Source organism: Lonchura striata, chromosome 1 (assembly GCF_050655825.1).
Source record: "Lonchura striata isolate lonStrDom1 chromosome 1, ASM5065582v1, whole genome shotgun sequence".
Taxonomy (NCBI): domain Eukaryota; kingdom Metazoa; phylum Chordata; class Aves; order Passeriformes; family Estrildidae; genus Lonchura; species Lonchura striata.
In genome coordinates, this window is record NC_140703.1 from 61,669,826 (window position 1) to 61,695,572 (window position 25,747).

Sequence of the window (25,747 nt, forward strand, 5' to 3'; positions counted from 1 at the left end):
ATCTCTGTATGAAGAGTTTCTTGATTATCTCATCTTCCTGCTTGAGCTTGTAACAAATCCTGTATCGCAGAGTTTCTACTTTAACGCGATGCTGTAACCTAAAACTACATTTAACAAGCTACCTAAGAGAATTAATACAGCATAACTTCCTAACACTACACATAAAATATTCACTGTAACATTTGCGAAAAGCCAATCATAAAATATGCATTTTTCACACTTTACATATATCACCCCCGTCCTCTCCTTTCAAGAATCCTGTATTTTGAAGATGGGCACAAATAATTTCCGTGCGGCCCGACTGTTTTTCCCCCTGCTGACCCTATTTGCTAATGGGCTGATGATTATCCCTGCTGTCCGCGCTGATATCCCCATCGCTCCGTTTCCCGCTTCTCCCGGCTTGCGGCGCGCCTGCCTTGGCCGCGCGGGGAGGCGCTTCGTCCTGCCGCGCTGTTTGTCCCTCCGGCCGACCCGTAGTGTTCGCTCTGCCCGCGCCATCATGGAGGGCGCCGCGGCCTCCTCCGAGGGCCTGCGCTACGCCGAGTACGCCCGGGCCCCTACGGGCGCCGGCAAGGGCCAAGCCGAGCTGGACCGGGGGCTGGTGAGCGCATGGCGGGACCCCCACCGCGGGGCCCTGAGGCCGCCGTGCCCCGTCCGCACCCCGAGCCTTCACACGCGTGAGGGGCGACGTGTGTGAGCGGGGCGGGGGCGGGGCGGGGGCCGGGCGTTCTGCGCTCCCCTCCGGGCGGGGGGCAGAGGGACCTCGGCCGGTGCCGCGGGTGCGGCTCCCGCCCGTGAGGGGAGGGTGCAGCCGGCTCCGAAAGTGCTCGTGGGCCCGGGGGGAGACAGAGGCTCCTCCCCTGGAGGAAGGTCGACGATCGGAAAGTTTCTTAGCGCGTTACGCGGTTGGCGTGGAAGTGTTGGCGCTGACCTGCTGTGTAAGGACACGGCAGCGGGTTTTGGGTACAGGCGCAGGGTGAAAGGGAAGAGAGTAAAGGAGAATAGAAAGAGAAAAAGAAAGAGAGGAAAAGGGAGAGAAAAAGAGAGAAAATAAAGGCGATCATCAGTCCTGGTTCCAGCCTCGGTCCAGCATCCTGGTGGTGCCTGGGGATACTTATTTATGGATAGGTTTTCTCTGCCGAGAAACAGGATTCTCGCTTTCTGCGCAATTCTGGAAACGGGCTGGAGGGCTTGGGGGTGGGGGCGGTCTTTGGTAGTCTTGAACCCCCCCCCCCCCCAGTCTGTGCCCACTTCCTGGCCTCATCCTTGCACTGTCCTGTGCTGTGTTTACCCCCAGGAACTGGAACAAGGAAAAGCGCTGCCCTGCCTCCGCATGAACCCCTTCTCCAGCCACATCTTGTCTTTCCCACCATGTGCTAATATCCATGATTCTTGGTTATTCCCAGCAGTTCTTTCTGTCACTACTGAGAATCCTTGCCTGGCTCCACAGCCAATGGGTGTTTGGAACATACACATTAGTCCCTTATCTGCTGGGATTTCACAGCAGGGTACATGGGAATGCTTCAGCCCCAGCACGCACAAACAAGACCAAAATTTTTGTTCCTGCTGTGAAAAAGTGATACCTGACACATTTTCACCCACTGTGTGCAAATGTTACTACCACAGGCAGGTTTGAGTGTTGAAGGTTTTGTAGAGTTCTGTTTCAGAAAAGTAATTCTCATCTGGAAGTTTGTGATGTGGGAAAGGCTGGGTGGAGGCAGAGTTTCCTGTGCTGTATTGTGCTGTAGAGGAAAGGATGCTGGAACTTTATCCCACTTCTTCATTCCTGTCACTTCGACTAGTTCAGGGAGCAGTGAGCTCCCATTGGAAAGAGAATTGGAAAAAACACATGGCTTAAAGCCCCAGATGGTGAAGTTTTCACATTTTTTAAATGGCTTAAAAGTCTTGCCTAACTTAATTGTGTGTGTGAAATTGTCTCTACAATATTTCTACTTTTTTTAAAACAAGTTGTAAAAAAACTGTTGTAGGAGCCTGCATTTATTTTTTTAAAACCCAGTTTTAAAAATCACAGTTCTACAAGTTATTTATTCATTGTTACTACAGTCTAGGACTTTTTTTTCCCACAGAAGAGTCTTCTGTGTATTTAACAACAAGTGCGTAATCTAAAGAAGCTGGCTCTGAAACTCCTTATTGTCATGGCCATTCTCCCTGTGGAATGCTGGCAGGGAATTCCTAGAATTTTGTTGAGTGTTTGGGCCTTCTTAGCCATGTGGGATAAAAGTTGCATTTGGAGTTAGCATGGCTTGCTTTGTTGTTGTGAGTATTGTCACGTTCTTACTGAGGTCCGGAAGGCCGAGGTTGGTCTTTAGAGTATGGAAATCTGGATGTCTGCAGTTTTCTATTGGAATTAATTCCTTAGTCCAGGGTATTTGCTGAAAGTCATGGTCACATTTACTCTTGTAGTTGTTTTACAAAAGCATTTGGAGCAATGGAAGAGCAGCGGTGGAAGCACGAGGAATCTGTTGTCAAAGATCACCCAGAGGAGCCCTCGTGAATTAGTACATGCTCAGGAAGATTGATTTGGATACCTTATGGTAATTCTTCTATGAGTGAATCTTGCTTTGGTTTAATTTCCTATGAAGAACCATCCAGAACTGTAGTCATAGCTTTATTTACAAACTGAAAGGTTGCTGTAAAGGACACAAAATGACTTGAGAATCGTGTCAGTATGGAGAACAGCATCTAGCTGAAATTACTTCACTGTTGGAAAACAAAATAAATTTCATAGGAATGTTAAGACTAGAGGGAGAATACTAGGTTATAAAATCAAATCAGTTGCGTAGAGTTTATAATATAATCCCACTTCACAATGGTTTTGCCTCCATATAGTGTTAGTAAGGTGGTTTGCTCTAGAGTGGTATTCCAACAAGCTGTAGCTGCTCTTCAGAGGAATAGAAGCTTTATTCTATCTTCCATACCAAACCATCATTTGTATTTCCAGTCAAGAATTTTTATTTAAGGGAATATCTATTTTCAGAAATATTTTTTTACACTTAGTTAATATACTTTTGTATCCAACTTAGCAGTGTACAGAACTAAAAAAAAACCCACAACAAACAAACCAAATCTTAAAATTTTTAGCTAAGCAACTTATACTTGTGTTTTTAGTTGAATGTAGGTACCTACTTCCTATTTTGCTGGTCCATGATTAAGCATGGATTAATTGCAAAATGACATTCAGCACATGAAAACGAATTATTGTTTTCTCTCTGCTTTTTATTCTGTTCTGCTCACAGTAGTTTTCTGAGGTGAAAGACTGTAGGACTCCTGCTGTGTGTGTGAAATTCAGTAGTGAGGAGAGCAAAATATTTTTCGTTGGACTGAGCAGGGTTGTTCCACTTGTTGTAGTAGAAGAACCGGTATAAAATCCAAATCATATGCAGGCAGATAGGTTTTAACATTTGGAAACCATTAGCATCTGCAGCCCATTGTCAGATATAAGAGTGTTGTGCTGAAGTTTTAAAATTATGCATTTGAAATTTGCCTTTTGTTTATAAATTTAACTTTTTTCTACTTCATAGAAGAAGCTCTAATGCTAAGAACTCCATATGTAATTTTATTTTTGAATATGTTTAAGTTAGAAGGGCACCATGGATTGGGGATTTGCAAAAATATAATCTTACCCTGCTTCTTCTGCTAAAAAAATTAAGGCTACTGGAGAATTAAATAAAGGAATAGGCAGAAATTCTCTGCTTTCTAACATATTGTGTGTTAATTAATATGCTTTATGCTCTTTTGTATGCCAAATGCTTAGGTAAATCAGGTCTTGCAGTTGCCTTTCTAATGCTTATGTTTTCTTATACTAATTTCTGAAAAGGATTAAGAAAATTCAGGTTTTACAGATTTAGCATAACTTTCATTAGTTTCCTTTGGCAGGGTTTGTTACTGAAGACTGAATTACATAGTTAAATGAAAATACTGAAATCAGCAGAATAGCATGGGGTTGATGACTAACCTTTGGGAGCTGATTCATTGAATAAAGAAAGGGACAGATGTTAGTTTTTAATATTTTATTTCTTTAAGTTTCCCTCTTGGATCTTAACATAATGATTTCATTTAAAAATCCACATCTTGGAAGTTTCTTAACTGCATTTTTGGAGGGGGGGAAGGTCAATTCTGTCATAATTGAAAGTCAGTGTGTATGTATTTATTTATTTATCCCTTATGAAATGCAATTTCAAGCAGTAGGAGACAAAAATATAGTTGTATTAGCATGCTGTAAATGAACTGCTGCCTTCCATAGAGAGCGAGTTTCTTTCATTTAATATTGACGTGAAAGGAGTGCATTTAATTAAAGCTTTGGACTTTCCATTTCAAAGCACCAGGCTAACCTTGACTGATTCTTTTAAATATTCAACTGAGTTGAGAGAGCATGGAAAAGGAAGTCAGGTTGGACTTGAAGAACTGGTTAGTACTTGAAGTAGCCACTGCTTTTATGACAGTCCATGTCAAGAAAAAGACAAACTTGCAATCTCACACTGATCCAAATTCTGTTTTTATCACATGTGGATTCACATTCACACCTTAACAAACATTCAAGATGCTTTGGTGTGTCAAGTTATCACTTCTTTGTTAATATGTGGCAAGTGACTTTTCTCTAACGTGCTCATAATGCAAATAAGGCGAGTTACCATAAGCCAGTATTTCTCAGATTTTCTGGTGCCTGTACCTCACTTAAATGTGTGGACAGTCTTTCATGCCTCTCTGGCTTGAGTTTTGTTCCACTTCTACCAAGTTTTGTGTCTTGTCTTTATTTTCCCCTTGATCCTGCATCCTGCTCCTGTTCAAGGGCTTCTGCCATGGTTTGTTTTTACCTGCTGTACTCCTGGCAGCAGTAGCTTTCCACTGAGATTGGACAGCTGGTGCTCACCACTGAGGATTGGACTAACGCATTCCAGCAGACATGGCCAACTCTGTCAAAGGCCTTCAGGTGTCTCTGTGTTGTTCTCCCAGATAACTGTGCAAAAACACTTAGGCTACTTCTGCACTGAACTGACAGAATCCTGGTATTATTTATTATTCTGGTCTCTGTACTTGGTCTTGCCTGTGATGAGGTGTCTGCTGCTAATGCCTTGTTGAAGCCTGCATGTCTTGTAAACTGCTGACTTAAACCACCTTTTTGGTGGCAAAGCACATATAACTTAATTTGGACAATCAAAGGTTAATATTTTTTTTTTGCTGGTGTGATCTATTTCACACATTCTTGAGCTCTTAATTGACTGTAACCACTTAGTAAAAGATTCTTGCTGTCAGTCTGAATAAGTCAAGGAAACTCCTGAATATTAATCCATGGTCGCAAACCACAAGGCAGAATAATATAGAATTCCTATAGGGTTAGGATATTTCCAGTAAGGTGGCTGTTTGTGGTTCGTGTCTAAGTGAAGGAATTTTTTTGAATGTTTGAATATTGAGAGTCTGGGAAAACTGATTTGTGAGAAGAAAGGAAAATTATTTTAGTGAGGAGATTAACTGTATGCTTCACAATTTTACGTTATCTACCATCTAAAATAACATGCTTAAACTTTTTCTCGAGAAAAAGATGAGAGGAAATTTTGTGGAACTGAAAGGAACAACGAACATAAAGCTACTACATTATTTTTACATTCAGAAATGAATGCTAATATTGAGAGTGAAGACTACACTGAAATGGAAGAGTTAGATTACTAAGATGTAATATACCGGCAAATATCTAAGGCAATAATTCCTCCTCAGGTAGGGGGGAGGTAGGTGCTTAGTTAAAATCTGCAGCATTCGGATGCTAGATCCAGAGGAATACAGCTGCTTCTACTGGTGACCTCAGAGGAGGCTGGGACTTCTGTCCTGAGCTCAGTGCTGCAGTCGCAGCCTCTCACCTTCAGAGCCAAAGCTGTAGGAGCCACTGGGCATGAGGGCCGCGCCTGCATCTTGTACAGCTGCCTGTTTCTGGGCAAGTTGCCAACCCATCATCTAGGTCCTACTAAGCCAGCTCTAGGAAGGCTTTGAAAACAGTATTTCCGAACTCTTCCCCTGCTCCCACAGTCTAGAAATGAGGTTGGGTACAATCGAAAACAAAGTATTTTAGCCCCGGAAATCGTAATGGTAAAGGCATCTGGGTTCCAGATCCTGTTACTGTGGCATTCACATTGAAGTTGGAGCTTTAAGTCCTTTTGTCAGAATTGCTTGTATAAAATGTATAAACCAGTTATGGGATAATTGTGGAAGTAAGTCATATATAGAGGAGACAGTCTGGTGATAAAAGCATTTTCACTGTCATTATGTTTTGAATTCAAGATAGACCTAATCTGATTTCTCAGGTTTCCCGAGGGGAAATTCAAGGTATTATTGAACTGTCATATGATAAGAGAGGTAATACCACATATTACTATTTCCTTTGTTTCAAAGATTGCATGGAGGCTTTTCAGAAGTGGAGAGCTTGTTACCCTTGCTGAATTCTCACGTTAGTTGTGAGAAGGCAGTCCTTTCGTCAAGGTTTACTTCATACTTTTTATCAGCTTCTTGATCAACACAGGAATACTTCTTATTCTTCTTGAGGAGCCTGACTTTTTCAAGTGCTGTGTAGGAAAATACGTACACCTGATATGGGAGTTTTGAGTTAGTTTTTCATGTTTTTGTAGTAAACTGATACTTTGTTATGTACTGTGTTGAACTAGTCTGCACAAGTAATTTCGAGTAATCCTGTATAGTTATGTGCCTTGTGTTTTTATCAGTGCATACCTTGAGCTGATGTCAGTGTGTGTTCACTGATTTGCTAGTGGGTAGTTCAAGTTAAACCTGATGCATTGGTGTGGGTTAATGGGACTGAATTATAAAATCTAATGTAGCCTATGGAATACAGAACTTACTTTCATAGCTTTCTTAAGTTATAAATGAAATGTCCACATCAGACATCAGAAATACTCCTTGTTAAAGGAAACGGTGAGTATATATCAAATTAGAATTCACATATTATTCTGATTCCTGTTTCTCTGCTTTAGGCCAGGACTATGATAGCACTCGGACTTGGTGTTGCAACTGTTGCATTTGCAGGTAAGGTAAAGGAAGTCTCACTTTGTGAGCTGCAGCTTCCAAAAGGGTTAATGAAGCTTTTATGAATATAAATAGTGGAAAGTGGAAAGGTTGCTTGAGAGTACTATGGAAAATTGTGTCCACCTATAGTTCATGTTCCTTCAAAGTCATAAATTCCCAAAATTCTTTTTAAAATATTTGGAGAAGGCAGGAGAATGTAATCTCATGGACAGCAGCTAAAATGCTCCATCTGCTTTTTGTCTGCAAAATGAAAGGTGAAAGTTTATTTACTTAATAACATATTGCAATGTAGAGGCCCTTTAGTATAGAAGAGTGCAACAAGATGCTCTGATGTGAAGGTGATGCTCAGCAAATTGAAAAGAGTAAAATAAAAGGTTTTAGTGACTAGTGATTTATCATACTATTTTCATACTACATTTTTTATTACCTGAACTCTTTGCATCTAGACTGTTTGTTATTCTGAGAAATATGTTCTAGTTTGAAGACAAGGCATGAGTTTAACATTAAATAATGGTTAACACAAAGCATTAGGAAGAGGGTTAGGTAATGGTACATCACATTTCAACAGAGATCCTCTAATGTGGTATTGACTTCTGTGTTACCATAGGCACAGGCTTAGATCGCTAGAACTTAGACATGATATGTGTTGTAAGAATGAATGCGAGATGCTATTTGAATGAAGCAGAGCCACATTTTATAAATAGTTTTTCCATTGTGTGTAATATTAAGTTACATTGCTAAAGAATAGTTAAAACAATATCTGGGGAGATAGGATGTACATGGAAAATCCTCCAGTAACATGGCATAAATCTTGATTCTGGTGTTGATAGACCTGCTTTGTTCTTCTGGGAACACAGCCTTACAAGAATCCCTCTAGTCTTTCCTGGCTGTAGACACTCAGTGCTAGTGGGGAGTTGAATGGCTCTGAATCCCAGAAGATTGTCTTTTTCTAATGAAATTAAAAATGCAGTATTTACAAGGTGTGTAATTAAGCATACACCATCACAGCAAGAAATGTGTAGTACATGGATTTCTTTTTTTGAAGACATAACCTTTGAAGAGTATTTAATAAATAATGTATACCCAAAGCTAATGTTTCAAACCACCCTTTTTCTTAAAGTTCACAAGGCAGGTATCTTAATTTATCATATTGAGATGTATTTAAATCTCTTTATTTAGTGAGTTAAATAGTGAGTACACACAATGGGTCTTTGCAGTCCATGACTAGGTTTTTAGATACTAAAATACTTCTCCCTTTCCCAATAGTTTGTGGTTTTTTTAAAACAAAATTCTTTCCACTGTAAACTGATGAACATAACTTGGAGCTTGTTTGTGGGGTGTTTTTGTGGATTTTAGTGAATATTTGATTTAATCTCCATCTTTTTTAGGTCGTTACGCTTTCCGTGCTTGGAAACCATTGGAGCAGGCAATTACAGAAGCAGCAAAGAAGATTTCAACTTCTGTAAGTTTAGATACTACTTTATGCTAAATTTATGATTTTGTATTTCAAGTGCTCAGAAAGGAGACATTTTTTGTTAAATACAGTAAAGTGCCAGGGATAATTTTTTTCCTGGGGTAGGGCTGCTCCCTGCTGTGTAAGTTCTGGCATGTTGTCTTCTATATTTTAAATCCCTATGGATAAAGCTGTATCAGAAGATGTTTATGAGTTTGATAAAAAGTTGCAGTTTTTTCTACTGATGTTCTTTGTTTTGGAACCCTTTACTAGTAAGTGTAAAGATAAATTGTTCGAGTACACTGTGAGAAAGTCACTAATTCTGAAATATTGCAAAGCGATGACATGCAGTTTCATTTCCAGCAGTTAAAAGTGAAAGAATTTAGTCTTTTAGATACAATGTTAAAAATCAAGAAGAGAAATTGATGAACTTCTAGGATGGGTTGCCACGGAGATGGGAGAGCTTGTGTGCTGGTTAACATACAAGTTGTCGTTTTCTTTTTCCCCAGCTAATTGAACTTTTAACCAGATTTTTTTCTTTGGTTTTGCTCTACTGGTTAAAAAATACAATAATAAGGTAAAAAAAATCAAGAACTAGAGTATTGTATGGGATACATATGCAGGGAATATTTGAGAGCGTTTACTTACTGCTTCAGTAGCTATGTTTTCCTCTGGTAAATAAATACATGTGTTCTATTCCTGTTTGTTTAAAGTGATTCCCAGTGAGATAGACGTCTGCTTGTAGCAGTGTGTTCCTTCAGAGTCTGTGTACAGTTACCCACAGCAAAAGAATGCTATTCCCTTCATGATGCTGATGGGTGAGCATGTTCAGGGAGTAGTTGCAGATTATTATTTCCTGAAAAATATACTAAAGGTAGATTTTTAAAAAACGCGGTATTGTTCCTATTAATGTTAGGCCAATTGGAGCACAGAGCCTGTCTAGACAGACACTGTGGTCCAAATTCATCTGCCGTCTGTGCTTGGTGTTCCTGTGCTGAAGGTGCAAGCTTGATCAAGGCAAGCTTCCTGGGTAGGAGAGTCAACTATCCTCTTGGGGCTGGTCCACATTTGTGTTTGCTTGCTATGTGTTTCAGCCAGAAACAGTGCTCCTGGAAAACTTTTCTTTGCTCTCTGTCGCTCTTATTGCATTGCTGTTGTGAGACCACTCTCAATTTTTTTTTCCTATTTCAAAAAAAACCTTTTGAGATATTCCCATATTGCCTGCCAAAACAACAGAGGGGACTTTAGGTACTGTGAATTAAATTGCTTTCACATGATACAGATACAGGCTGACTTGCAGACTTGGTAGATGTAGCTAGCAGTACATGTGGCTTCAGAGTATGGAGTGCTTCAGTCTTCACCCTTCCTCTCTCCCTCCCTAGCAGTTTTACTCCAGCCATTCTTTTTCTATCCATTTGTAGATATAGGCTGGAGAATCTAAATTCAGATACATTCACATAAGAAAGCATGCAGTGACTCTTTAACACATTCAAATGTGACATGCTACTGCATGGAGAGGTGTCTGTTCCTAGGAAACTGCACCCCTCAATACTGACTGAGCCAAGCTCATTACAGACCTATCTCATTTTTACCACAGTGACTTTGAGTCCTGCAGAATTCAAGAACAACCATAAAGAGCAAACCAGGAGCTTCTGCATTCTAAGTGTTCCTAGTCCCTGGAGCAGTATCCTCTGTCTGCTTTCACATCCTGCCTTTCTGCCCAGAATTGTGTCTTGATTTCCAGTAGGGTATCTCTTCTGCTATTCTATTTCTGAGCTTGAAAGTACAAGTTTTCAGTGTAAGAGACAGTAAAAACTCTTCCTGTTTGCCATTTACTATGTATATTTGCTGGCTTTATATTTGTGTGAGGATAGTGATAATACTTTTCTTCTACAACCATGGTCCAAATTGAATATCCTTGTATAATTCTTAGCCAAGATTATTTAATTTTAACTACTCTACAGCTACTGCTTTCCCAGGTTGTGGTTTTATTTTTTTTTCTTCTCTCCTTAGCAATGGATTATTTTCTTTGAAACAATAGAGAAAAGATTAAATGCAAAGGCCCTATATAAGTGCTTGTTCTCCAGACTGCTTAGTTTAGTAGTTTTACTTGACTTTGTGGAATATGAAGCTGCTGAGTATAATTTGTGAATTAGCACTTTAATCAGGTTTCTTGGCAGCTTATTGTCCTTCACACTGTGACAAAGGTTACCTAGCAGTACCTACCTGCTTACTGAAAAAAAACATCTCGTGACCTTCAATGTCTGGGCTCAGTGTTACTTTGCTGGGTTTCTATGGTGAAGGCACCTAACTTGGTCACTATAATTTTCAGTGCTTATTCTAGCTTTCTAGAATGAAACTTAGTCCCTCGTGGTCTTCTTTTTCTTGAGAGTCTGTGAACAGCTGACTGTTAAAAAGCTAGCTACCTCCTGCTGTAATCCCCCACTCTTCCTCCTCCATTTACAATGAGTCCTGCTCTGTTTGCAGTAGAAATCACAGCTGATGTTGGTCCCTCCCAATCACACAAGGTACTACAGATGCTGTTTATTCTTTCTGTCTGCTCACTAATAAATGACTTGGGGAAGGTCAAGCTGAGCAATTATGAAGTGATCATTCAAAATGCTGCTTGCTGTATCTTGAGGATTTTACACTTCCTGTTTACTTATGTAAATAGATAACATGTACAGTCAACAACTGCACTCATCTTTTAGCCAGTAATAGTAAGCAGAGGCAAGTAAAAGTTTTATTCTGAATTTTTACGTCTCATTTAAGACAGTTACTTCATATTTAAGAATATGTATTTGTAAATGCTTCTGTAATTCAGTTTTGAAGTTTTCTACCATCTTTCTTACAGTTGAGAAAGACACCTGAGGAAGCATTGTCATTTCTTCTCTATGGCATGTCTCCCCAACCCAGGGAATGCCTCCCAGGATCCCCGCAACTCCCCGTTTGGATATTACATAGAAAGCTTCTCTGGAGGATAGACTGAATCAATACAAAATGACAAAAACAATCAAAAGCGCCCATTAGTTTTCAAAATGCAAACAATTCTGAGTCCCTAATGGCCAAAAAGATTTTCTGGAATGTCTTAGAGCTGGCAGGACGGATGCAGGGTTTTCTTAGTACGATTTATCAGGAAACTGAGTCAGGAGAAGGTTCCTTCAGCAGGGGCTGATTCTCTGTCACCTGTGGCACTGTGGTTGGCTGTGATAGACTCTATGCTTGCTCCCACAGAAATGGTTTTCTAGTAGTTTAGTAGTTTTCAGGAGTTCTGTCACTGGTGTCAGTGACACTTCTGTTTCTGTGTGTAGTGAGAAGAGTGTTGCCACTAGAAGGTGTATGGCTCTAAGTAGTCATTTGGCTTTTCTTCCTCAGAATTAATGTCATTAGTTATACTATGAATATTTCCTTAATGTTTGAAATAAAGAAGCAAGTATTTCAGTAGCATTCATTAGCTTTCTTTGTGGCATCAATGACATTGAGGATTGAAAGACAGACAGATAGAAGATACTGAGGACAGAAACAGAAGTTATAGGCCAAATGAACTACCAAAATACTCAAATGTCACAGTCATGAAACTCTGTGTTCCATAAGAAAATTATATCTTCTGTAGCACATCATTAGGTTTTCTCACTGTATTTCCCTTATTCCCTGATTCTGCTCAGACTCGTGGAATTCTGAATTGAGAGGTGAGGGTAACAACCATCTCTCTTGTCCTTAATTGAAAACAAAGTTTCCAGAGAATAATGCAGTCCATTTTATAAGATTTCTTTTCTAACTAAAGTTAAGGAAGTTAAAGTGGTATTAGCAAAATTGTGTATTATATCACAGCTTCTAATAGTTTATGGTTATAGTTTGGGTTTTTGTTTGTTTTTTTTTTTTTTTTTCTTCTGATGTTTGTTCCCTTTTTGGTGGAGGACTGTATTGGTCCTGGAACAGCAACATACAGTTTTCAGAAAAATTCACTACTCCGTGTAATGTAGTTTATAGTCTCAGTTTTGGTGTTTTCACTCTTTAAACTGGTATGGAAACAGTGATTATGCTTTCTCTGTACTATGAAAGAAAAAGTGTCTTGAAGATGTCATGGTCCTTATGCATTGGATTTTCTTACCTGGTTCCTTTTGTGAAGATTTGCAAGATTGAATAGATTTGCAATAGTTTGCAAAGCAAGTGCAGCCATTTTCTGTCCTTCCCTATGCCCCAAACCTATTAATAACATTTAGTCCTCCAAAAAGGAGGACTTACATAAATTGCTAAACAGTAATAGTGTGCAAGGAATTAAAGTAAATTAAATTATACCTCTTCCCCTTCCCCCAGTTAGTACAAAGGAATGAAAAGCTCATTTCAATTATTTTTCCAGTACAAAATTTACTTTGCCATCTCTGGAGCTAATAAATAATCAAATGTGTAGAACTGCCTGCTCATCAAGGAGTTCTTATAACAGAAAAATATCTTTCCAGCCATTACTTAGAATTTACAACTAGGAAAAAATATTTTAGTATGAGTAGCATGCAAAAGTGCTTTCATTAGGGGACTAGAAATTTCCCTACATGTTGCCTAAAATGAAGTCTCAGTGTTTTTTGCTCTTTTTTTCTAACCAACAGGAAAAATGCTTTTATGTGTCATTTCCTTTTGCTTTAAATTCTGCTTAGGATGGAGATCTTAATTTGAAAATAGATTATTGTTTCTACATCCTTGACTCATGAGAAGAAAATATTTTTTTGTGGAGACCAATTCAACTAACTGTTTGTGTGTGAAAGGACACAGGCTACCGAATTTCTTTTTTCATTCCTCTTGGAGGTGAACTGAGGCTTCCTAAGGTTAGAACAGTGTCAAGGAAGTAGGCTTTAAAAACATGAAAAAATATTTCTGAATGTAAACTTGGAGCTATCCCTCCCCGGTCTCTCATTTTAAACAGTGTTTTAGATGAAATCTACCAAGAACAGAGACAAGCTGTGTTAAATTCAAATAGCAAGCTAGTGTTCTGCATTAGAGTTGTATGTCAAAGTTGAAGAGCAGAGAAGAATTCAGGAAGCCATCTGCACCTAGACTGCTTTGGGAGCAAATGTTTCTGGAAAAACTTTCAGAGAACATTAAAGTCTGCTTTTCTCTTTTGCTTGTAGTAATTGTTGGCATTGTTGCAAATTTCTCTGCTCTTCAAGGGTGTTACCTGTTGGCCATTAAATTATTGACATTTCCCTTCAGAGAAGCCCTGTGTGTTCCCTTAGTGTTGCACCCTCTAACCTGTCATGTCCATGTGCGCTATTCCAGACCTGGTTTGTGTTACCCTGTAGTTACAGAAGTGGCTCCTCCACAGATTCTCATTGCTGGCATGGCATGTCCACAGTTCTTTCAGCTTTGATACCAGTAGTGTTACAGTAGTGGTTACTTTGTTCATGGACATTTGGGATGGGAAGATGTAAGATAAAATTCATTTTGGACCATAACATCACATTAAAAAAATCTCTTCTGTGGTTGCATGTGACTTTATGGTAGCAATAGGTGAAGTATTTCTGAACCATGCTTTTGGGTGAGTATCTCTCTAAGCTTAAAGGCTTTGCTTAAATATCATAGACAGAGCCCTTTAAATGCTATATAATGGTTTTGAAATTATATAAGAGAGCTTGTGTAGACATAAGGCAAAATTCTCACTGAATATGAATGGCTTTATTTAGTGAGAAGAGTGTTTTTTCAAGGGCCAGGCACATTTTACTTGGGGGTAAAGGGAATACTTAAAAATAGTCTCAGCTCTCAGGCCAGACTTCTCTTTGATAGCAACAAAAGAAGCTTATTTTCCCCCAGTTGATAGGTTTTGCATTGAGGAAAAGACTTTGGTCTTGTTGAGTTATTTCTGTGTGCCAGTTTCCCAAGGCTTGGAGCTACATCTGCTACCTCTGGGACTTAAAGAAACATTCACATTGTGAATACCGCTAACCATCAGTGTTGGTTTCATAGGTTTGTTTTTTTTTTTTGTAATTTCAAATAGATTTATGGTTGACAAATATACTTTCAACCCATTCTCTACGACAATAACTGTAATGATCTGCTCTCATCTCCATCTCCTTTTTAATGTTCTTTTCCCACTGTTTTTTCTTCCCTTCTTTAAAGAGTGGATGAAGTTTCATATGACAATGAGTTTAAAAAAATTCACCCCAAATCCTGTGTCTAGTAGTTGTCAGTCATTGGTTTTGAAGGAAGGATGTAAAGGCTTAGGATTTCCCTATATGCTTCAGTATTTTCCAGTGTTCTTCTACTCCGTGGTTTACTGAAATAGAGGTTGTGGCTTGATTCTAAGCCTTCATTTTTTTCTTCTTTCCTTCTGTTTGTTTTTCTTGTTTATTATTTTTCTTTTTTTTTTTTTTCTTGTTTCTTTCTCAGGATTCCTTCAAAGAACTCATTATCCACTTTTTTGAAGTAACATTCCTTTACATCAAAACTGATATTATTTCTGCTGGGGTTTTTTATCAACTTGTTGGGTAGAAATATCTGGAGTGATTGTCCCTAACATCCATGGATGCCAAAGTATTGTCACTTCTGGCATTTATCATTGTGGTGATACCAATGATGGTTTCAACAATTATCCTCCTTTCCCTCCCATGCCCTCCCCAGCGCATGCACTGTACTATCCTGTGCTTGTATGTACTTTGATTCTGGACTTTTTTCCTGAAGGCAGGATTTTAATGGTTGTAGCTATTAATATCTCTTATTAACAGTAGAAGATTGTGAAAATATAGGTAGGTTTTTTTAAGTTGTTTTTTGTATGTGTTATCACTCAGGAGAAGTCCTTTCATATTATCTGATTTCCAGTCATTCCATGCTCTCGAAATAAATTATAGATTAATCTAATGCTGTGAATGAGGTCATATAACTGCAGTTTAGTTCCTGGCACCTTGTACATGAACTAATTATTGCTTTTTTTTTCCTTTCTTCTTTTTAGAGTCTTTCATCATACTATAAAGGAGGATTTGAACAGAAAATGAGTAGGCGAGAAGCAAGTCTTATTTTAGGTGTAAGGTAGGTGTGTTGCATCAATATGTTTTTATTTCAACAAGTATTGAATTAAGCAGATGCATGTTGCAAGAATGTGGAATACTCTTGCCAAAACCATAACTTTTTTTGTAAAAGACTTCTAATGGCTTAGAAATTATTCTAGTACTCTGCTTAAACTAAAAAGCAAACAATAACGTGCTCAGAAAAAATGTGACTTTTGTTTGGATTGAAGGCATGGTCACATACTGCAGTGGAGACTTGTTCTTGCTGTGCTCTGGGTCCCTTCAGCAGAGCCACCCAGGCATCTCCCAGCCTCTAGCATTGCAAGGGAGACTTCATCCCAAGTACCAGGCTCTGCACCCATCCTTGTGGAATTTTGTGGAGGGTTCCCGTCAGCCCCTTCCTGCAGTCTATTGCGTTGCCTCTGAATGTCAGCCCTGCCCTCCAGCATGTGTCAGCTGTTCCCACCACAGTGATAGACTCCTTGGCCAGTGGGCGATGTTAGAAGGCAGCATGATGTTGCTGTGAGTCAGATTACAAGTCAAGGAAAATGTGGTTTTAGCAATACATAATTTTTTTCCTAGTGATAAAGAATCTTTAGAGCCCATTGTGGGATAAACAATATCTCATAGTAAATTTGAAGTAAACCCCTGTTTTCACAGTTGCTTCCATGAGCAGACCTGCATGATCTTCTGTAATACACAATTGCCACTTTTCCTCAGCTAAGGTTTGGCCATCTGACATTCTAAATTTGGTATAACAGTTTTCCTTTTTAGTATTAAAAACAGCTTTAAAAATCAAAATATAGATGATTGTTATATATATATATATTTGTAGTTGTGTGATAAATCATTTTGGTTTTGTATCTATATAATCCAAGACCTTTCACCCTCTGTTTCTTACTTTCTAGGTTACTTTCTGTTCAATTGAAGTATTCTTTTCTTATGCAGTTCTGTGAACTATTTTTGCAACATACCCTAATTTCACTGTGACAGAATAATAATTAGAGAGGTTGTTTACCTCAGTAATTTAGTTGGGCTGATACCTTGCATTCAAGCTGTATCTACAGAAAGATTAATTAATTGAATCATCACTGATTAAGAAGTCACCTGAAGTGGAAAACACTGATTCGTTTCTGCATACTAACAAATTATAAAAAACTGAACCATTCAAAATGTCCTTTTGCGTACAAGAGTTTTACTGTGTTGACATACTGCATCCATAAGTATGGTAAGGTACATATTTTGTATTTAATTTAGGCCAAATACATATTTTATGTATGTCATTCAAGTAAACAATATTATGTAGGTAGCACCTGTAAATCAATGTGTTCCTGAATATAACATGTTGAGCAGCTTTTCAAAACTAACACATACACGCATTATTTTCAGGCCTCAGCAGAAAGAAAAAATATTTATGGCTGCTATAAAAATATTTACAGTAGAACAAAATGTGATAATATTAAATATTTGTTGTTTTGTCACTGGTCATAAAGATATTTATTTTCTTGGAGAAAAAATTGTGTTTTCTGCATTTAATGCTAGAATAACTAACCAGATATACCCTAGAACTGCTGGGGCTATCCTATTCTTTCCCTCCTCAAATTTTTTATTTGAAATGAGTGGATATATTACATTCTACAAAAACCTGAAAGATACTTGTATGTGTCATATATACAAGCTTTTGAAAAATGTCATTCTCTTTGCCTTACATGCCTTTGTTGTTGTTGCTTCCTCAAAGATGCAGTTTTATGTTTGTCCACAAGATGGTGAAAATCTCAAGTTTCAATTATTTTTGAAGCCAGCATAAACTGTTAATTTTTAGCCTGAGTGCTCTGTGGCATTTCTTGTAAGCGCTTCAATTTCTTTTTGCAGTCCGTCTGCTGGCAAGGACAAAATCAGAACAGCGCATAGGAAAATCATGATTTTGAATCATCCTGATAAAGGTAAGTAATTTTACTTTTCTTAACTAGGACTGGAAAGGAAGAGGCTTAAATGAGATCCTTTAAGTTTTCTGACTGTGTAAATAACCACATCAAGTGCAAACATTTGTTGTTTATTGACTTGAGCTTCTGTGTGTCCTCTCAGATAAACTGAGCTTTATGAACTGGTTTTACTCATTTTTATTTAAAGTTTCTTTCTGTACTTGTGCTGCTTCAGTTAAGACTATGAGCTCAGGGACCAGTTTTCCACACTTCGCAAAAGCTTCTTGAAAAGTAAGGAAAAATAAGCTATAAAAATTTTACATTAAACTAAAATTCCTGTTTTGAACTGTGATGGACCAGTTGCATGCATGAAAGTAATTTTCAGTGGGGAAATGTTTTGCAGTTACTAAGTACATCATAGATGAATTTCAAACTTTATGGAATTTACTTGGAAATAATGTAAAGCTGGGCACTGTTGCTTTACTGGCCGGGTTTTTAATGTAAATTTATCTTAGAGAAAGACTATTATTATAACTTTAACTACACTACAGCTGGTTGAGAAAGAAAGCCCATATGTTCGTTGCTGTCTCTGCTTTAAAATAACAGATGGTGAAGAGTTGCACTGTATTTCAGAAGTCAAAAGGGGAAATCAGAGGGTTTTTATATCTTTTTGACAGAATTACAGGCTCCCTACCAGCACCCCATTTTAAGAAAAGGAAAAAGTGTGTCCACTGGCCATGGGAAGTGTTTAGTTGATGCTTTTCTCTCTTCATCCCTCAATTTAGTTTAAAAGCTGTCCTGCTCGTTTGATTTCAAACTTTCATTTTTTACTCTTTTTTAATGTATAAGTTGCACAGACCTAGAAAGGAAATTGTCTTCTTCATTTCTAATATATTACAGTGGTCAAAAGTCTCAGAGTCCCTATTAGGTAGTTTTATTAATAATGAACTTCTAAGTTTGTTGTAGCAGTATGTGGACATGTGAGCCAGAGAGAATTGTGACTCTCCGTGTGGATATTGAGTGTATGTGAAGAAATGCTACCTGTTAGGAAGATCCTAACGACCCTAACAAAGACTTTAATGCTACACTCTTAGAGTTTTAATGTCCCTGCAGCTGGGCACAGTGTAGGCTCGGATGGATGTAGTGAGCCCTCCTGTGTGATAGTGAGACAGAGAGTGTTTTCTCAGTGGTAGCACCAGTTGTAGGGATTTGTGCTTCTCAATGCCCCTGAAGCTCTTCTGGCATGGCTGTAGAAAAAAACCTTAATATTTTCAGCTGCAGACTGAGGGCCTGGAGTAATCTTGAACATGTGGCATCACAGAGAGTCTTGTTTGCTTGTGTATAGATCACTTCTGGCTGTGGGTAGCACAGATGTTCATTTAAAAATAATATTCAATGGTATAATGTAATTTTAAAATAATATTTTACCACCTGGAGTTGATAGAAGAAAGAGCAGTGATTGCAGATTTTAAGTTACATGTTAAGTTATATGTTCTGAGATCCAAACTGTTGGAGAGAGAAATATTAGAAATAAATAAGAAAGACATAGAAATCTGCATAGAAACATCCCCAGAAAGTACTACTGAAATAGTTGCTTATTAATCTTTACAGTTCAGTTTTAAAGTGTTTTTATATTGATACATTGTTAAGCTATCAGTTGCAAATTTATGAAAGAGCATTTCCTCACAGAAAAAAAAAGGCAGAGAAAAACCTTTTGGACTTACCTTAATTATAAACAAACACTTAGGGAATCATGAGATTGAATTTCCTCTCATTGGAGGGCTACAAAATTAATATGGCACTTAAGGATGTAAATGTAGTGAAAACACTTCCAACAGATTTGAATTTACTTTAAGATGCTGTATTCTAGACATGTAGAAAATCAATGCACATTTAAAAATTACTTGGGATACATTGTTAAATGCAGGTTTTGGTCTTTACTGTTTGTTTGATCCTCTTATCTACTCTGTGAAAGAAGCAATGTAGTAATCCTATTCCTTGCTACAAAGCTACTTGATTTTAAAAAAGAAAATATAAATTCTTTTTTCAATAGCCAATTCATTACGCATCCCTTGCCCTGCCTCACTTTCCTCCAGTGTGGCTTACTTATTAGAACTAAAACACTCAAACAAGAACAAACCATGGAAAAGAACTTAATTTTGGTTTTTTTTTCCCTGGTTGTTCTACTACACTGTGAAATTACTTTATACTGATTTGGATTCCTGCAGCAATGACCTAAAGAAGTCTTTAAGCAATCCTCACCTTTTTATTTGTATGTGTCTACAACTAGGTCTGCATGTTTCTTCTACCATTGTTTTTTCTGTTTAATAGAATGAAGCAAATGGTGAATGAAAAAAATAAGGTTGAACAAATGCTTTGGAAAAGACTATGCAGTGCACAGTACTGCTGGAATCACATTTTCACATAAAAATATGGGTGTATTATAGTGAGTGGTAAGTTACTGATAGAGACCTTGCAGTGCTGTTTTTGGTGACTGTGAGCAGATGGTTGGCACTCGAGGGGAGAGTGCAAAAAACCCAGACAAAAAAAGGCTGCTGAACTGTAACCAGGTCGTTAGATGGAGTGTAGAGCAATGGCAGTGTTCAGCACTAGGAATTAGAAGGCGCACCATGTTTAGATAGCTTTAATGTGATGGTTTCTGGCTGGTAACTCTGGGCATCTCACACAGGAGATGCTTGCACAGTAATTCTTTGTCAAAGTTATTTTAAATTTTTATCTCTCAGGTTTTAGTATGGGTGGAAGTAATTGCTGTTAGGTTTGAGTGAATGTTCAGGACAGCTGACCTTGCATAGGTTAGCAGTAGCATCCCAATGCAGATCTAAATCACAGGATATAAACTGATTTCAGATTTCAGTCTTCTCTCTGAGACAAGTTGTTCTGTGTTATTCCACAGTGATTTCAGTTTTAATTACATTTCTCATGTTTCCTTATCCATTAGTTTACTTCTTATCAATGTCATTTGTATCAAAAGGATCTGTGTAGGAAAGAGCTAATAAAAGTGAGTAATAAAGGGATGCTGTAAGTGAGGTAGTTTGGTACTTAATACTAATGAGTAAACAGTATTCTTTTTGCCTTTCTCTTCTCAGGTGGATCACCTTACTTAGCAACAAAAATAAATGAAGCAAAAGACGTGTTGGAATCCAGTGCCAAAAACTGAAACCTGAAGCCTTGGCCTCATAGGAGATTCAGCAGATACATTGTGCAATAACTTTCATGTCTGCTTGTTCTGCACAGTTTCTTAACACTGATTGTTCATATTTATTGTCATAATTAAAATGTTAAGATTATTTAAAAGCAAACTGAAATCTTTTACAGTTATGTAAAGTTACATGCAGTTATGCCCCTGCAAGGAGCAGGGAGTTGGAGTGATGATCCTTAGGGGTTCCTTCCAAATCAAGATGTTCTATGATTCTGTCCCAATTTTAGTGTATTCTTACTGAATTATAATCCCTTACAAGCGTGAGAAAGTTTTTTTCACTGGTTTTTTGAGAAGTACCTTATTTTTCTTCTGTTGTATTTTGGATCTTTTGAAATAAAAATTTAAAAACAGTCTTTAATAAAGGGTTGTTTCTTTACTAATGAAGAAACAACCCTATCTTTAGGGCCACCATAAAATCTCTGACAGTGCATTGAGTCACAGGAAATATGACAGACCCCATTTGGCAAGTTTTCAGCACCACCTTACGCTTCAGTCTGTTCATTTGTGAAATAGTGGGGTTTGTTCATGGGCGCAATTTGAGAGCTACAGCACAGGACAAAATTACTGATGGGACTACAGACAGCAGCTTCCACTAGGTGTGTTTTTGGGGCTTGGAGCTATGAAGGAGGATTCTTGGATTTGGTTACTTCTTTTGTATATTAAAAGGATCTCTGAAATTGTCAGGTTATTATTTAAATATGCTTTTACTTCAAGTCACAGAGTATGTTTAATCTCTAGCAGTTGGGGTAAACATAGGGTTTTTTGCAAGGGTTTTCATGGCAGTGGGATTGAAGAAGGTAGGTCCATGTGGCATGGTTTAGATGGATATTCCAGGCTGCTGCCTCTCTAGGTTAGCTGAGTCATGTGAGTCTGGTGTAGCACTGATACAGCAGGGAACAAACAGGAGTACCTGCTTTGCACATGGCTCCAGGAACACTTCCTGGGTTAGTTCTTCAGTAATGCTCACATTTCTGCATTAGGCTTCATATCCCAGAGCATACATACCTCCCTCTTTAGAAAGCTTCCTAGAAATCTAGTACTGACTTTGGGGAGTCCTGAAGTAATGGATCCCAGACTTTAGAGGGAACAAGTTTTGATTGACAGCTCAGGGTAGGTGCTACCTGAGGCACTTAGCTGCTGCAGATTGCTACCACTAAGTTGAATTAAATCACCAAAGCACAGACAGTCTAGTGCATTCAGTGCAAGACTGAAAAACCCCTGGTGTCCATTCAAACTCTATCATTAGAGGTACAACAAACAGCTTACTGAAATGCTACAAATATAAAATTTAGATACTCCTTTTTCTAGGTTATTTAGCCAGAGGTAAGTGGCTAAGAGCAGTTGCTATGAGGTTGGATGCTTTAATTATTGATTTACCAGAACATGCATTTGTAGTTCATCCAGTGGTGGATGTTCAGATTATGTAGATTTTTCCTTGAAAGGAAGAAAAAGTGCAATTTTTTTAATCAGGTTCCTTACGCTTTGTTACAATTCCTTTACTTCCATTAAAGGGACATGAAAAATTTTAAGTTGACCCTAAAAGAGAATAAAAATTCTAAGTAATTTAGGGACTTTGTTGAAATTAGATTGGCAAGACTTACGGCAGAATTTCACTGGGTAAAGCAAAAAGACTGCTGGGAGAAACCTGTCTAGGAATGGCATACGCTATACAAGTACTACAGTTGCATCATATAACTAGTGCTCTAATGCTTGAATCTTGAATTAAAATAGTGTATTCCTATGCAGTAGCTTTAACTGGTTATTGTTAAAGGAGTAGCCATCAATTAATGCATATTTAGGGTTAGTCATTCTTTTCACTGGTGTATCAGTCTGTATTGGCAAAAAATAGCACCATTACAGTTTTCATGTTAGGAGGAGATAAGTGATATGGTGGTGATCCTAATTTTCTGAAGTGGAATCTGTAAGTGATACGAATCATTGTGCAAAATCAAAATTGATGTGAATGGTAGGTGGTGAAAACATTCTGCTTAATGATTTTGAACTGGCTAGCTGTTGCTTTCATGTAGCTACCTTGTTTTTCCTGAGTAAAATGTGTTGCAGAGAGCTGTTCTGAAGTATCAGTTAAAACAAATACATTAAAGATGACTTCTTGTTCTGTTCTTAAAAATGATCTTCCCATGTCTTTGTATGAAGTAGAGGGTTTGTTTTTTCTGTGAGATTCTATTTTTGATAATTTCCTTCCTGATATAATTATTTATATCTGATTATTTTGGACAAAACACTTTTTTCTGCCTTTCAGTTATGAGATTGTCCTTAACAAAATAAAATAAAAACAAATTCTGATTCTTCTTTCTCCCTTTTTTTTTTCTTCAGAGCAGACTGTTGACTGCTTAACAAATTTGATAAATTAACAAATTAAAAAATTCAGCAGATTAACTGGCTCATCCTGTCTCTGGAAAATGTTGTAAAATGAATGAAGCTAATGAGGAGAAATTGTGAGAGCATCACACATACGATAGCATATTTTTTCTTGTCTGTTCACCTGCATAGCTTGCTTTACCTACTAAGTGATGTTTAGAAGGATGAATACAGGACAGGGAAAGGCAAATCATGGAAGTGCTGCTCGATTTGTTGTTGCTGATAGTCAACATGGCAGGCTGAGGAATGTCTTTGGATACTGCCTTGCAAAACAGCACCTGGATTGATGCTCAACTGAGCTAGGAAGAGCAGGATGCTACTATTCTTTAAAACATAGCCTGGTAATTTAATCTTAAAAATATTCAGCCTCTTGAGACTATTTTCTTTACTTGTCAAATGGGTGTTTTTGTGTAAGAAAAGTGCTCAGAGGTTGATTTATTCTGGTGCAATTTCTGTCCATCTGTAGTACAAGCAGACTCATTTTTCATGTGTTGCTTTAATGTTCAGAAAATGTTAATCTGTAACTTCTTAGCTAGGGAATTCCCAGGTGTTTTTCTACTTGGATGATAACCAGTCCCAGATATCCTCCACAGCTTCAGAAGTCAGGCAGGACTGAGTGCATTTATATGGCATTGCTGTGGGTGATTCCCAGTTTATTTAATGAAGCGGGACTTGCTTCTCTGCCTGGTTTTTGCTCTTAGTCTGTGGAAGTTTTACCCAATATTTCATTCTTTACCTTTCATATAGCAGAGTTAGAGATAGGTCTACAGAAACACCCAGTGGAATCTGCTTATCTGCCTTTGCATGAGTGCCACTTGCAATTTTTCCTGATTTAGGATGGGACTGGGATTAAATTTAGACACAGTTCACAAAACCTTTGCCTGATCTTCTAGGTAATTTTAAAGGCAGTTTATTGTCCTGTGTGCTTGGATTTTTGCTTCTGTATCGGTGTAAAATAACTTTCTTACTGCAAGGTCTTTGCTCAGTTCAACACCTTTCTCCTCCTTAAACCAACAGATTGGGTGTCTGGTGTCTTCAGTTCCCTAAAAAGCCTGATCTGCAATCTGTGGTTGTAGGGTGCCTCATCAGCCTGGGTGTGAAAATCACAATATCTGACCTGCTATTCAGGTGAGACTGGTGATGAAGTTGGGCTGAGGAGGTGACTGCACTTCCTCTGTTTCTTGCTGCAGCTGTGCCTTGCTGCAAAATATAAGGCTCATAAAGCCTGCGAGATTCCTGGGTCTGAGTACTGAGCTCAGGTCAGCTTCAAACTGAAACGATGCCAAAACAACTTGAAGAAATTCACCAGCTGAGGTAGTGACTTCTTGGGAGACTCACTTCCTACTGGTTGGTCCTTAGGTTTTTTCCTTTAATTCTGACTCTTCTATGAGCATCTGTATGCTAGTCTGACTTTGGCAAGCAGCACAGTAGACTGGCACTAAGTGGTCAGCTAAACGTTTCTAAATTTTTAATTGAATTATGACAAAACGAATGTTTTCCGTGGGTCATAAGCAACAGTTTTTTGTGTGTAGATTGCAAAGCCATATTAATGAATTTAGATCATCACCAGCACAATCTTGGCACTTCTGAACTTTGCCATTCCAGCAATTGCTCTCAATTAATAGGTTGTATGTACAGGTATGTATAAACACACACGTGTTTATACACACACACAGAGCTTTTCTGGATCCTGTGTGGAATTTTGCATCTGTACTGGGGCATGCTTTTAGAAAAGAATACTTTTCTTGATTTTTTTTTTTTTGTTTACTAAATTTTCCAAATCAGATTAAGATATCAGAAATAATGCCAAAGTAAATTAGAGGTCTTAATTTAATTAAGTGCATAAATAGGAATCAATTTTTAAAAAAAAAAACAACCAATACACACCACCCAAATGTCTCCAGTTTTTGCATTTTATTGAGTTTATTCTCATTGTTGCATTGGTATACATACAATGTAGTTATGAGTCTTCCAAAGAAATAGCGTTCTTCTGTCATCATAATGTATTTGCCTAAGATCCTTGTACCCAACTTTTTAAAATGAGGCAAAAATAAAATATGACAACTTTTCGGGATGTTGCTCAAGTAAAATTTTCTGTTTGCAAATTATGAAAATTTAAGCTACATATAAAATATGCTTTTGTATTTTACTCTGGGGGCATTGAGTAGGAAGGAGGGAATTCTAGATCATCATTTGATGTCTTAGTGATTGTCAGTGGTCAATGAAGCATGGATACTCGTGACTACTTGAATTGTCAGCCTAGTTAGCAATACGCCTACTTCCTTTATTATTAGGAAATTGCAAAACTATACTTAGAATCTGAGAAATATAATTTTTACAATGGTAACATAATCAGATTACCATTCTTAAGATTTTTCAAGAGGTAGTTATGTACCAGAGTAATTGCTCTACAGCTTCTTGTGACATTAAGACAACTCTACTGTGCTATTGCAATTTCCTTATTTATATGCTAGCTTATACAAGTTGAGGTTCATTAGCTGGATTTTTTTTTTTTTTAATACAGCAAATATTGCATCTAATAAGCTGCAGTTTTAAATAGTGGCAAAGTTCTCCAAAATTACTGTATGATGTAAATATTACATAAAGCATGGTTCTGAATACAGTGATTTCTCCTGACTGTTGTATTTTTTCTGGGCAACTTGGGTGTTCCTTACATCTGGCAGATGAGTGAACAGTTTGTGTTGCAAAGAATAGCAGAGGTCCTAAACGTTCC

At 37.9% G+C, this 25,747-nt stretch overlaps 1 protein-coding gene across 2 annotated transcripts; it reads left to right on the top strand.

The window, feature by feature from the left end:
• Positions 1-482: 482 nt before the first annotated feature.
• On the top strand, positions 483-25,640 carry DNAJC15 (DnaJ heat shock protein family (Hsp40) member C15). 2 transcript variants are annotated; one of them, XR_013339476.2, is made up of 7 exons: positions 483-601; positions 6,996-7,047; positions 8,436-8,509; positions 15,438-15,514; positions 17,365-17,435; positions 19,746-19,867; positions 20,522-25,640. XR_013339476.2 is itself a non-coding variant. In XM_021530832.3 (6 exons), the coding sequence occupies exons 1-6, from the start codon at positions 500-502 to the stop codon at positions 20,590-20,592; spliced, it is 447 nt and encodes a 148-aa protein (XP_021386507.2). In that variant the 5' UTR covers positions 483-499; the 3' UTR covers positions 20,593-25,640. The 2 variants fall into 2 exon arrangements, 1 of the variants encoding a protein (XP_021386507.2); XM_021530832.3 differs by lacking the exon at positions 19,746-19,867.
• The last annotated feature ends 107 nt before the right edge of the window (positions 25,641-25,747 follow it).